The following is a 15,154-nucleotide window of genomic DNA, read 5'->3' on the forward strand; positions in this document are numbered from 1 at the left end:
GAAATAGATGGATTGTGTATTTATTTTTTCAATTTAAGGCCGAAGTCTTTGTCAGGGCAGCATGAACATTCTTCAATGTTGCTGTCAATCATGCTCACCTTGCCTGGTCTTTATTGGACCTTTTTTCCACTGGTATATTTTGGCAATGTAACAGGGAATGCGGACTTTGTTGCACAAAGAAAATTTTGCACAACTTGAAATTCCAATCCCTGCACAAACAGGAGTTTGTGAAGTGAGTGGAATGATCAGGTGCCCAGTCTACAGCAGGAGCCTGCACTTTCTCAGAGCTTGTGTTCTTGCTACCTCACCCCTGAATATCATGGCTTAAAACTCATCCAAAAGAGGTCTTTCATATTAAACAGGGCAGTATAGACTGCAGACAATCTTTCCAGTCCTTAATTTGGCATGTTTGCATACAAAACTATGTATACTCTTGCACTTCTCCAATATTCACCAATACCACTTTCCCAGTAGAGATAAATAGGGAATACATCACATTTTGGCACAGCATTTAGCCACCAGCATACTCAATTTTACGGTAGGGACTATGGAAGGGTTTCATTATTTTACCCCAGGTCCTTTTGACTGCAATATTACGGCTCTGATAATTCACTACAGCCCACAAGTCCCTGATGTGTTCATATAACAAGCGCAACCACCTGTCTTTTTTGGAGACAATACAAATCTCAGTGTTAATCTATGTGCTGAATACCTAATAAATTCTTATGGATCTTGACCATAAGGCATTATGGATCCAATGTGCTAAGCTCTGTTGCAGGAGCAAAATCAAAGGGATAGTCACAGCAAACGTTTTTTTCCCCCTATGAATTAAGCCTATTTCTCGAGTTGCTAAGGCCTTTCCAGTTCACAAAATGGGTTTTACTATCCATTCTGAATCACAAGTAGAAAGGGGCGTCCCTCCCAAACTGGGAATCCCAGTGGTATGTATCAATGGTTTGAGAAGGTGTGTACAAACCATTGATCGGTTATCAGCACCTCGAAGGAGGTGGTAACTGATTCACAGAGAGGAAGATGTTTTAGTACACCTTCCCCTTTGTGAACTTTGATAGCAGCATTCGGAGTAGTAGGCAGTGGGCCAGGGGCCTCTGCCTTCTTCCCTGGATATTTTTCCATATGGGCAACCTTTTTTTGTTTAAAAGCAGGACTGGTTCTTTTAAAGAGTTTGGGACTACAGACACAGATGATGGTCTGCTGTTCCTTCAGGCCACCACTTTTTTTATGGCCAATTGCAGGGTGCTGCAAAAAGCCACCTGCCCAATTAATATTCATTAGGCAGATCATTCTGCAGTTGCAGCTAGCGATTTTGCAATGTGACTTGTTACTAAATAGGTCTTATCCCAGATTCAGAGACCAGTCGCAAAAAGTCAGTGCACATTTTGTGACCTGTCTCAGTACATCGGGTCGCAGGGCACCACATTGGGTATCAGATGTCATTTGAGCACAAAAAGCCTGGAGTTCGAGATCTTTATTAGAGGATTCTTTTAAGTTGGTGGTTTTCATGCCCTGTGGTTCTGCTCATTTGTTCGGATAGTCCGGAAAAGAGTGTGTCAATATCTCAACTGGTAACAGGAAAAAAAATCCGGCATTAGATTCCAATCTTGAACACTGGACCTCTGACGGTATAAACTCTACTCAAAATATAAAAAAAAGACTGATTCAGGCTTGATGATTGCCCACCAGGACATTGACAGAATATGGGGTTGCTCTGAGACCTTAGTTCTATCTGCATGATACTCCAATATGGGCTGGTGTATGCAGGGCGAGAAGTAAGACTATGAAGGCAGAAGGTGCTTCTGGAAAATGGAAGAAATTTGGAAACCCTAAATGAAATAAAGAAATAAATACTCAAATACAGCCGAGGGTTAATTGTAGCCACTGAAGTGGGAGAATGTATTGCTGCACGTTGGATTCGGGTGAAGCTTTCAAATGTGCTCCTTCTTCAAAATGGGTTGAATGAATTGCTAAAATGAGATTTGTGTTCTCGCTTCTACTTTTAGAGTACCTTGAAGAAGGGTGTAAAGTCACAACTTCGAAGTCTTTTTTTTTTTTTTCAAATGTGATCAACTTTTAAAATGTAAGTTTTTTTCTGTAGGGTGGCCACCTCTCACCAATTCAGGATCTTACAGTGACACAGAAATGTGGATAATGGTAGGATTATATGGACTGAAAGATGGGTTAAACATGAATCTCATATCACCTTCAGCTCAGTCTTTTCTCAATACAGCAAATGAAACAATTACCTTACTGAGACTATAAACTTTACACCACAACATACCAACACGATCACCAAAAAGCCATTAGTCATACAAACAGTTCTGAATGGGAACTGAGGACATTTTTCACTTCTTTAGGATCTGCCATGGTTTTAGGAGCATTATTTCGCTGCAGCAGCAAGTCATTTATATGCCCATCAGAAACTATATGAAGCATGGGAAAGATGTTTGTGGAAACTACTTAAGTAGTATTAATGAGGACCGCCCAAATGCCAGGGGTAGCTCCTCTGTTATGGCGGAGGAGCGTCGCTCCTGTTGAAAGCCAGCTGTGGCAAAGGGCAAAAATAAAATGATAATAAAACAATGTTATCATTTTATTTTTAGTTTCACAGGCTGCAAGCTGCTAGCAGAGGAAGGGGCTTGGCCACCCATACTGACCCTGCAGCACAAAGGAGGAGCAGGGGGAGTGGTGGGCACTGGCAAGTGAACATGATGGTTTGGCTGGCCAAACCAGGAGCCCTTAGCCTTTCTCCACCAGAGTTGTGTTGTACAGCTGGGTGGAGAAACCAACACAGGCTACCATTCTATGTCTGAAAGACGAACTGAGGCACTCCGACCAAGCCTGCGTAGTGTGCAGCAGTTCCTGGGCAGAGCGAGGTTCGAGAGCAAGGCAGTGGCCGTCGCAGCAGGTAAGTTCTATTTTCTTTATTTATAATTCAGTTTTTTTGTGTTTGTATTCTCCCTCTCCCATCTTACCACTTCGCAATAGAAGTGGCCGCTACTGTCCAAAGCTGCTTCAATTTAGAAGAGTTGAAGACAACTCTTTAAGGAACTCTACACCACAATGCTGGAACAATCCAGCCTCCTCTACTATCACTCATTGATTTTATGCTTCGTTTTGACCCTGTAGAGCTCTCCACTGCCTTTTAGGCTAGGTTAGTGCTATACAAATAGCAAATCAGTACTTAGTGTGATACAATGTGATGCTACCCCATCAGAAAAACATGCCAATCCTAACTTGCTGTTAGGAAAAGGTGGACAGTTTTACATACTGTATTTGGAAATGAAATGTACGTTGTTTTTGTCCTGGGTCATGCACTTTTACAATGTATGTGCCAAAATATAAAATCGCATTGGATGTGCTATTTTATGGTTGGATGCTGCATGCAATCGAATACCAAAGCACTTCTAAATAGGATGAGCACCTCCCTCCAGGTCATTATAGACCCGTTTTCAGTCCCTGACTAATGCGTGAAAGCTATATGCATTCTGGGTGTTGTGGTATTGTTTTAATTCCTTTGAACTAATTAGACGGCACCTAAAAAAATTAAATGGCGGTACATAGTTTAGGACTGAGATCTCATCAGTGCCTAATTCATAAAAGGAGTTCCGGTTCCCAAAGTACTGTTCAGGAGCCGGCGGCCCACGCCATTAAATATTGTTGCGCCGAATACCAAGGCTGCATAGTCCTGAATCCACCGAGGCCTCTTGTCCACTGCCAGCCTCTCCATGCCCCTATCTCACTCTTGCAGACTCTATTTTTCCACCTTGATGATGGTTTTCTGTCTTTCTCTTCTCCAGATTTTCAGCTTTGTTTTTATCTCTTACTCTCAAGAAATGTCTGATCAGAACAAAACGTCTCGGTGGCCCCCACTGGCCTGAAATGAAGCATTGGATAGCATACGTAATGACCTGGATTTGGGTTTTCACCCTTCTACTAATATACATTCAAGTGATGCATGAATATTCAAGGGTACTATGATAAATAACTTGGTAACGCACAATCATTAGCGGCGGCTGCTAAGAGTAGGATGATAAATGTACCATCCTGGCAGCTGTGCTGATCAAATAAGCCAGGGCTCTAGTTAATGTGACTCATGCCTACGTCACTATCACAATGTCCCAGTTACAGTTAGGTATTTGTTGCCATGGCTGTATCACAATTTATTTTATGGAGTTTTATATAGAGCGAACTTGACCCGAAGGTATCGGGTATCAGAACGCTTTACACGAGCACCAGTTGCATTACATGAGGACACATTCATTTTTTTTTGTTAGGCATGGGTAGATTAAGTGATGTGCCCAGAATCACAGGATGCTGCTCGTCCTTGCAAAGACTCGACTCAGTTCCCCAGATTTGAGGTTGACCGCCCTAGCCGTTAGGCCAACTCATCTCCCCAATGTCTTAATTAGATATATAATTGCATGCAAGTAGCACAATTATCAAAATTGGCATATATTCCTTTGCCAGGTTAACATTGCCGTTAGGCGCACATATCCATGCATGTTAAATTTAGAGCTAGGTTCCTACAGCAAGTTGCTGCACCAATATAACAGTGACCCGGTTATGCTCATATTTTCATTCAAGCTTGACCCAGTTACATACACCTTGGAATGCTATTTTCATATGGCATTTGTCCCAGCTACATTCACCTTGCCATACCCATAGTGCGTTTCCCCCAAAATAAAATCTGTGGTGTGGATTGCAGATATCGACCTCTACCTTACTTTGATTTTGCACAACCTTTGCTGAGGACAGGGAGTGAGGGGTCCTGAAACTCATGCTACTGTCCAAACTCTGACAGAGGGTGGCTCAATTAGGGGGAGATTTTCCTTTCTCTCGTGAGGAGACTCTTTACCTTCTGAAAATGTCTATATCAAGATTACCCTAGACTTAAGCAAATTTATGAGATTAATGGCCACCTCTGAAACTACTCAAACTTGATTCAAGGATGGTTGATGAAAACTTTATAAATGTAAACACTGATAAAACTGGGGTACTAGTAAATGTAAATAATCAGATCACTTGTATTCCTGAAATTTTAGGCCTTCTTTGACCGGCAACCAACTCAGTCACTACGGTAAAGAAGCTAGGGCTTCTCTTAAATCAAGCTATTGCTTTAGCGAGTCAAGAAAAGGCAATCACATTATGTTTCTTTCAGCACCGGGCTCAGCACAATGTACTTCATTAACAGCTAAATCAACTCATGAGGCTGTAGGTGGATTTGTGTACATTCACTCCTTGACAATGAATGTTTTGCACCGGAGCCTGACCTCTTCAGACATTGATTAGACTACAACACATCTAGAATGTTGATAACCGATTGGGGTCAAGGGATCATAGGCCCGACACCTTTTCTTCCAAGTCCAACCTCCACGGTCTTTGTCAAAATTAAAGTTCAACCTTGATGGAGGTATAAACTGATCTCAATTTCTTTCAGAGATTACAATTTCACAGAGTATCTCTTCATGTGAAAATAATGCACACTGGTCATTATTGTTTAGTTTCTGCATAATAAATCTTTATTTAAAATATTGTACAGCCAACCAGCACGTTTTGAGGAATATCCCTCTTCTTCATGGCTCTAAAAAATAATTTAACTTAAGTGTATTAAACCCATAAACATGAAAATTCAGTGTATAGTAAAAAAAATAATGTTGAAACACAATACATATGACGTGATTGTTTTTTATTCTACACTGAATTTTCATGTTTATGATTTGGTTATATTCTATATTCAACGTTAAATACTGCATTAATCAGCTCTCATGGTTGCTGCTATCATCTAGCTTGTGATGTCATTGTTTCTGGTTCCACATAGAATGTTATGCTTTGACTTGTGCAACCAACTGACTGTGGACATGAACCTGCCAAGCAGATAAGCTGTGTAGCTTCCTCTTAATACATCTCCTTTGATGTATTAAGAGGAAGAAAGGCTAACACTAGCTTTCGACCAGGATGGATGGGGAAATTGATAGACACTCTGACTAATGTTCAATCTGTCATGGAGAAAGTTCAAATCAATTCTGACATTGCTCAGGAAAAAGAGAAAAAATGGTTTGACAAAAAAAAAAAAAAGGTGTCAAGATTGTTCCTCTTACTATTGGTGATTTTGTTTGCATTAAGAATTCTGTTCACACCAAGAAAGGAAAATGTAAATTTGGTGATCCTGTAAAAGTTATTAGAATCTGTAACAATGCTGTTCAAGTTGAGGGTGGTTGCTGGTGGAATTTATCAAAGGTGGTCAAGACTAGGTCTTTTTCCATTCCTGATGTTCCGAGATTGAATGAACAACAAGATTCTATTACTGTTCCTTTTGGACAACGTAAAAGGAGTTCTAGAGCTCGTGCTACTCCCCACAGATTGTGATTAACGTTATATAGTATTGTTTTTTTTAGTATTTCTTTATTTCATTTCCTTTGTTGTTCCCTTTGCTTGAAGGAAAGGAGGTATGTTATATTCTATATTCAATGCTAAATACTGTATTAATCAGCTCTCATGGTTGCTGCTATCATCTAGCTGCTGATGTCATTGTTTCTGGTTCCACATAGATTGTTATGCTTTGACTTGTACAACCAACTGACTGTGGACGTGGACCTGCCAAGCAGATGATAAGCTGTGTAGTTTTTTATCAAATAAACCACTCTTTAAAGACATTGTTAAGTGGCTTACTACAGATTTGAATAGACTTATGTTCAATTCATTTTTACAGCCCTGACGAAGAGGTATATCTCTCGAAACACTTGTTGGCTGGCTTTTCAATAAGTAAAGATCCATTTTGCAGAAACCAAACAATGACCAATGTGGATTATTTTCGTATGAGGAGATACTCAGTGAAAAGCAATGGAGATCATTTGATACCTCCCTTAAGACTGAACGTTAGATCTAGAATGTTACTTTCTAAAGAAACTTCTATAGACCCATATCTCCCTCACTGAAGCATACACAGCACTTGACTGATTTTCTGCCTAGAGAGACATCAGCTTTCAAGTGCCATGATTGTACATCATGTCACCCAATCTCTCTCCACCTTCCAGAGCTGTGCTTTGAAAGACATGGCACACTCACACAGCTATCAAGATCCATTACTTGGAGGATTTGGGTTAAACTGCGATTTCGGAGAAATGACTTTAGTGATGTTTGGAATATGTAAAAGTCTCAGATTAAGATGCAAATGTATTAGTTCAGTTCCTGCAGTTTGTACTTCCTAACAGTGCATTCAATTACTCTAAAATTAACTAGCCATTGTGATTTTGATGTTGCTTCCACAGTGACACTTTCAAAAACACAAATACGGTTTGTTAAAGATGCATTCTGGCTTACCGTATCTTTGATAGATTGTAGAAGATCCATTTTTTGCCCCTTCCTTGGTAAGATATCCTGATATTCAATAACCAGTATTAATGTGAACAGGGTATCTATTAGGAACAAAACACACAATAGACTAATGTCAATCGCACCTTGATGGCATCCAGAAAAACAAGGTGGCATGTAAAGCTTGTTTTATGTGGATTTATCTACATTCACTGGTTTTATTTAACACAAGACCGATATCTGCCCAGGATGGTATACCTTTCTCCACTGGCTCTTTAAATGCTGCATTCGTCCAAAGCTACCCATCATACACAGTAATTATGATATCAGATCAGGCTACACTCATTGAACACACATCCCAAACCATTACACAAGAGGTAGTTTTAAATTCTTAAAAGGTGACCATGTAGCCCTACTCTCAATCACCTGGATCCCACAAGGTATGTCACCCGGCCTAAATTAAGCCATCCAAAAGAATGAAGAAAAAGCTCTAGCAGGATAGATAAATTACACAGAGAGGCAAACTTGTTATTTGTAGCCTCACTGGGACTGGAGTTGCCCTGTCGGAAAAAATCCTCTTTATTCAATAACAAAATGCACACTTCATAAGAGGCATTGTTGCGCCAGAAGCAAGGAAGGCAGTGACTACACTTATTTGCATATGAAAAGACAATTTGTAAAGCACGATGGCTACCCTAAGGGGTCCCAGCGCTGCAAGAGGTCGTGCTTGAGACAGAGCCGATGAAAGCTACTCTGGTTTGTTAAAGAGCAGGGATTTTAGGAGTTTTCGGAAGGCGTGTAGTTTGGGCTCTGATCTGAGTGTGAGAGGAAGGGCATTCCAGAGCCTAGCGAGATTGTGAGAGAATGAGCGGCCTCCCCATCTGGCTCTCTTGAACCTGGGTATTACGGCAAGGAAGGAGGATCCTGATCTGAGTTGTCTGCTGGGATGGTAGGCGGTTATCAGGGGGCGATTGATGATGGGGCCTGTTCCCCAGTAGGAACGATGTGCAATGCACATAGCCTTGAATTCTATCCTTGCCCTTACTGGGAGCCAGTAAAGATCTTTAGTCTGGATTTACCCGAGACTCGCCGAGGGATTTGGAGGAGGGTTCTGGATTATCTGTAGCCTGTTTAGGGTGGACTGGGGGGCCCAAAGGTATAGGGCATTCCCAGAGTCCAAGCGGGACAAAATTAGACCTTGGACCATAATCCGTCTGGCGTGAAAGGGTAGGAGCAGGAGGATTTTGCGCAGGAGTCTCAGAAGGCCAAAGCAGGTGGCAGATAGTTTAGCCGCCTGGTAGTTAAAGTCGAGTGACTTGTCTAGCCATATGCCCAGGCTTTTGATCGAATCTTTGGGTGGAGGGGGAGGACCCAGACAGGGGGGCCAGAGTGAATCTATGGTCTTATTAATGGTGTTCCCAAGGAGCATAAGCTCCGTTTTGTCCCCGTTTAATTTGAGGCAGGAGGATGTCATCCATTCGGTGACCGCTTCCAGACATTTTTCCAGGCCATGGTGTGAGTTGAGGGGGATCTAGAGCCACCACTAGCTGGGTGTCGTCCGCGTGACGATTTTTACTCCAAAGGGGCGGACGATCTCAGCCAGTGGGCTCATATAAACATTAAAAAGGATGGGGCTTAGAGAGGAGCCCTGTGGTACCCCACAGTTCAAAGGTTTGCTGGGGGAGGTACATTCCCTCTCGAATACATGGAATGAACGGTCAGAGAGAAAGGACCTGAGCCAGGTAATTGACATTCCTGAGATTACTGTCCCGCTGAGTCGGTGCAGTAGGATGTTATGGTTTACAGTGTCGAAGGCGGCACTTAGGTCAAGGAGAATGATGGCTACCGAGCCACCATTGTACAGGATCCTTCTGGCCTCCTCCGTCACTGCGACCAGAGTGGTTTCAGTCCCAAGGAGGGGGCGGAATCCCGTCTGGGAGGGGTCCAGACGTGTGTTTGACTCCAGAAAGTTTGTTAGTACGGCGTTGACATGTTTTTCTAGGAGTTTGCTAAGCCAGGGCAGTAGGGAGATGGGTCGGTAGTTAGAGGGATTATTCTGATCTAAGTTTGATTTTTTTAAAAGGGCTTTGACCATGGCTTGCTTCCAGGGGGGTGGGACAGTACCAGTGGAGAGGGAGGTGTTGAGTAGATCAAGAATGGTGGGTGAGATGTGATGGATGACTGGGAGAAGGATGCACGGGGGTCTTTTGGTGAGCCAGACTTAACCTGATGCATGATTAACTCGAAGTTGGTGGGATCTAGAGGAGGGAAGTGCTCAAGTGTGACTGGGGGAGGGGGGGGCCGTGTCTGGGGAGGTACCGGGCAAGGGGAAACGGTGGGAGAAAGATGGTGATCGTTTCGATTTTGCGGAGAAAAAACTCTGCTAGGTTGTCGCAGTGGGTATGGATATTCACATATTCTTTGGGCACCTCAGGTAGTTGAAGGAGGGATTTCGCAATGCGGTATATTTCCTTGGGTTTAAGAGGCTGATTTGGAGATTTTTTCCTCAAAATAGGTTGCCTGTGCGAGTTTAATGCAGGCTTTGTAGGGTTTGATTGCAGTTCTGTAGGCCAGTTTTTTGTGGGTGAGTAATCCAGGCACCATTTCCTCTCCAATTTTTTGCAGTTACGTTTCGATTCCCGTAGATCGGTGGTATACCACGGGGCTGTTGTATTGCTGCGTTTGGGTTTGGTGGTTTTGAGGGGGAGCACCAGATCGAGTGAGTTGGTGTTCCAATTATTATAGTTCTCATTCCCCTCGGTGGGGTTGGAGGTGTTGGGTGGTTTGGTGGATTCGAGCCTCTCCAGCCATTCTGATTGGGGGAGTTTTGACCAGTTCCGGGATTTGCGAACTGCTATGGACTTGGGTAGGCATGGTTTTGGGGTGGTCCACATGAGAGGAATAAGAAAGTGGTCTGTCCAGGGGAGAGGGAAGGATTTCCTATTTGTAAGTCCGAGCAGTTACTGAAAATAGGGTCAAGGAGATGACCCTTGTGATGGGTAGGTAAGAGCACTTGTTGTGAGAGTTCGAGGGCGGATAGGCTGGAAGTTATTTCTCTGACATTGGGGTCATCGAAATGGGCATTGAGATCTCCTAAGAGTGAAATTGGAAGGGCTGTAGGCAAGATTTGCTATGATGGGTGAAAGGGCGAGAGGGAATTGTCCCTGGGGGCCGGGAGGGCGGTATATAAGTATTCCAGAGAAAATGCATGTGGGAGTGAATTTAATAGTGTAAGGGAGACTTTCACAGTCCGGGATAGGGGTGGGGGAGCTGCGTATTACATAGCAGTTTTTGTAGATTACTGCCAGTCCACCCCCCCCTTCCTGTTTTGCGGTCGTTGCGCAGTATTTGGTATCCTTGGGGGAGGGCCTGGACGAGGTCAGATTCTGACTGATCGTGCAGCCATGTCTCTGTGAGGAATAGAACGTCAGGATTTAGCTCCTCTAGTAGCATTGAGATTTCTAGGGTGTGCCTAGGGAGAGACCTGCAATTTAGGAGGTACATAGTGTGTTGTAAGGTTTTAATTGGGGGTGCAGGTAGAAGTTGAAACCCACACTGAGGGCAGGTAGTGGGTTGCTCTGCTGGGTCCCAGGAAAAGTGGCACGAGGGGGGTACTTTCCCCTTTAGCTTGTGTAGGAGGTTTGGACTACAGCTCCTGATGCGGATGGGCGACTGGACAGGGGGAATGGCCCCTGCCGGCCGTGGACAGGCGCAGACGGGCTTGCCTTTGGCGTCCCTTCGGCGCGCCGCCAGCGCACCCGCTTGAACACGGTGAGAAGCATCAGATTAAATGTTGCCGGTGAGGTCCGCCTCCTCCTACCCTCTAGCCTGGAAGTGGTTGACGCTCCGCTCCTCCCTCCCCAACAATCGGGAGAAATTCCGTGGTGGACCAGGGAGGTGCGGGGAAGGCAAGTGTTCAAGGGTGCAGGCAGGAGTGCGGGTGAGTTGGTAGTAAGCAGATTGTTTTTTTTTAAAATGGCGCAAAATACAATTTTTAAAAAAAAAGTTCAACAATTTTTAAAAAGGTGGCAGCAATACCGTAGAGAGCAGTTGCTGCTCTGCCTAAGCATGCCTCCGCATAACCAGTTTTACTTATTTGACCCATGCTCTAGAGGGTTATAAGGGATCCCGCCATTGCTTTGATTCTAATTCAAGCCATCTGCAGCAAAAACCTGCATCAGACAATGCCCGATCACAACCTGGCCACCCAGAGACTGGTCAGAATGCTTTCATGCCACAACGGATTCCTGCCATCACACCAGATGATTTGTGCGAGAACTTGTGCAACAGAAATAAGGCAAACTGCTTAATTTCCCTCTTTCCATTATTTGTTCCAGATAATGTCCAATGAGAACCACCTGTGGCCTTCCTCAGCAGAAATCCTCTTGCAAGCACCATATAATTAGGTGCCATTGTATTTAGTGGTATTAACTAGCAGTGGCATCGGTTTTCTTCATAATGCTTTTCAAAAGTTGTATTTTTTTAAAATAATGCCTTTCTATGTGTACATATGTCAAATAAAATGTGTTAGAAATGGAAACATACTTGTTAATTACATGTCGTAGTGAAACTCTGTTCAAACGTGTTCACGAGAAGACTCGTATGTCAGCGCACAAAGGAACCAAATATTGCAAACTTCACCTTATATTGCCATGAAATATCCACACTTTAAAATGATTCACCTTTAGCAGAGTTTAATTTAAGGTGAAAGTGCATCTCTAGGTAGCGCCCCAATTACAGTGCTGCTTCCGGATACAGGTCCAACAAGCATTTGCAATGCAATAGGACTCGCATTTACGCGAGACCTATTGCATTGCAAACGGGCAGGCGGGGGGCAGGGGGAGAAAAAAACATGAACAAAGGGAGTGCGGGGCGAGAAGGCACGGACTGCAGGAGGGGGAGAAGGCATGGGCAGTAACAGAACCTTATTAAAGAAAAATAGTGCTCACAAGCTAAATAACACATACCGTGCAACACTCGTAGTAAAGGGGCCAGTAACCATGGAAAGATACAAATGACATGGCCCCGTAATAAGGAGGGACTAACAAGCCTCATAATCAGACATCAGCATTTACGAATGACACGAACCAATTAAAAACATGGGCGGAGAGTGGGCGGAGCTTCCACAGAGCTTCCACTCCATTCTCCATTACTGCATGCCTCGCAAAACGTTGCCGCTATAGGCTCGACCGAAAAGCATGTACAACACTGAAATCATTAATTGAACAAGTGTCCTTGCAGAGAGACATACAGACATTACTAAAATATCAAACTATAAAAAAATGAAAGCTGTAATAAAGCAACATACAAACTCGCAAATCCCCTCCCCAGACAATATAGAAAATCAACTGCCTAAAATTCAATGCCATACCACAAGTGGCAAAACAAAAGAATAAACAATCTGTTACTGGTGTTGGATCTTTACAGCTTTTGAAGCATTGAAGTATGCTTCAGCTTGTCTCCTTTAATTGTCGAAACAAAAGATCCATCATCACGAAATTAATTCTTTTACTACAGCTTTGATAATGTCTTTTCTAGATAAGTCAATTTGGATAGTTTATTTATCTTCTTACAAATCTGCTTCATTGTGACTTATTTCAAATTTGCATCAGCCTAGGTTTCATTTCAAAGAAAGATTTATCATGTTGCTTTTATGCACATGGTAGATTTATTGATTACTGCAGTATTTCTAATTTGGTAAATTTTGAATACACCTCAACAGTTGGAGGCGAAGGACGTGAAATGTTATATTCATTTATATCCAATATTCTCAATACTCATTGTGCAAGCCATACATTTTCCAAATTATTTCAATTTCAGGAATGTTAAACTATAACGTGGCTGCATTTTCTCAATGAGAACTTGTTCAAACATAGTTGAACTAAGCTTTAGGTGTTGATATTTTTGTGCTTTTTTTAAGTGTATGTGGGATGGGGTGGTTCTCCCCTTTTTTAATGTCTGAAAGGTTGAGTAATCTTGTAGTATTCAGCTGTAAAATAGCAGCAGAAACAGAGTTAAATATTATGAAAGGTATCCTTATACTACCATTTGATCAGTTGCAGCAAGGATTTTTGTGAAACACCTGCATATTTTACAGTTTTATATAGATGTTTACATCTCGACTGTACAAGATTCTGCAAATGCTTTGTTCATTGATGTTGATTAATAAAAATAAAAAAATCACATTTAATATAAACAAAAAGTGCAGGGTGTGACCAGTGTCTTTCAGGTAGGCCCATAAAACAGCTTTTTCTATGTACTTGTATAATATTGATTGTGACTGGCAACATCTCGGGGTAACAACACGTATTAGAACAATTAGAACAGCCAGCTGCTAGTGCTACCCTTTGGAATTCTTCAATAAATATCTGGCTTTGATATTAACAAAACTTTGTTTACTGTGCACCTTCCAAACGTGGCCAGATGCCAGCTACGAATATGTACAAAAGTGAAGTATATATGACCCAGCAGCTAGAGTTGCGGACTCAAACTGTGGAACCGATTTCGGACCCCGACCTCTGCTAAGAATCTTGTGATTCAGGGTAAATCACTTAATGCCCCTGTGCCTGAAAATGTGCAACGTCTGGTTCACATGTAAAGCTATGTGGCCCTCAGCCCACATTTGTGCTATATAAAGCTATTGAAAAAAGCAAATGAAAAAGGTTTACACAGTTCATGGTTCAAAGCAGCATCTTCTGCCAATATACCATATTGATTATTAAAGCTAGAAGCCAGAAGGCTTCATGGACATAACTTAATTAAGAAGCATTTTTGAAGATAGCATGCTTTTAGGCTGCTTTATGATTTTTTGGCCAGCGTTTCCCTCACACTTAACACTTTAGGTCTCTTCTAGATAGCGCATACGCAATCTCTTCAAGACCTTTTGTTTCTTCTATTAGTGGGCTTAGAGACCTCCAATTGCTTACCATTGGTTGGCTTCATTGTCACTCGTTTGCTTACTTCTTATTGGTCAGCTGCTGTAAGCTCTGTTGCTCATATTGGCTAGCCTCTCCATCCTTCTCTCGCTCTGTTCATTGTCCGGTTGGCTTGCCCCCGCCCTTCCTATATCCTGCAGTCAACCACGTTGCATTTCTTCCACCATCCCTCACTCCCTTCATTTGAGGTCAGTTATGCTTTGCTTCATCCACATTCACCTTCCCTCCTTCCATTGTCAGTTTTGCTCTGACCCCTCCAACCCTACGTTGTCTGTGTGGGCCCGCCATGTCACAGCGCTTCCCCTTAGGTAACATCTATGTTGCATCCCACCCTGTCTGCCCTCCAGCCAGCTTGCCGCCGCTTAAAAAAAAAAAGACCATGCATAGCCTAGACCTATTGGCTGTGGTAGGGCTTGTCTCTATTGGTGTTGGTGGAAGGTAGCCAATCTGGCTAATTTTAGTATATTAGTTATTCATAATGAAAACCAGCTACCTGTGTGAGATATTAGAGTAACACTCTGATTTTCAAATAGTGTTTAGAATGGGCACAAGTGGCGGCTGTCTGGTGTGCATGTATCAGCTCTTACTAAGAATACTCTGATTTGTATAGTGCGGCTTATTACCCATGAAGTTAACCAGGCCCTGTCCATAAGCACAGGCAAATTAAGAGATTTGTCCAGAATCACAGGATGTTAAGCAATGCTGAGAGACAAACCTAGAAACCCAGCTCTGAAGTCGGCAGATCTGGCCATTACGCCACATCCTCTCCCTAATTAGAATACTAATGTTTGGGCACTTGCAAACCATAAAGCTTTATATTTACACTTACTAGCAACTAATTATGATTTTTTCATAATACATTTAAATGAAAAAATAACGGGTTACATTTA

At 42.6% G+C, this 15,154-nt stretch overlaps 1 protein-coding gene across 1 annotated transcript in view; it reads right to left on the reverse strand.

The window, feature by feature from the left end:
* The window catches only part of LOC144761843 (uncharacterized), a 114,185-nt gene that overhangs the window by 72,585 nt on the left and 26,446 nt on the right, over positions 1-15,154 (reverse strand). The window contains exon 5 of the mRNA XM_078647069.1: positions 7,339-7,433. Within this exon, the coding sequence (XP_078503195.1) occupies positions 7,339-7,433 (95 nt within the window). The remainder of the gene's footprint in view (positions 1-7,338; positions 7,434-15,154) is intronic.

This window comes from Lissotriton helveticus, chromosome 6 (genome assembly GCF_964261635.1).
Source record: "Lissotriton helveticus chromosome 6, aLisHel1.1, whole genome shotgun sequence".
NCBI classification, from domain to species: domain Eukaryota; kingdom Metazoa; phylum Chordata; class Amphibia; order Caudata; family Salamandridae; genus Lissotriton; species Lissotriton helveticus.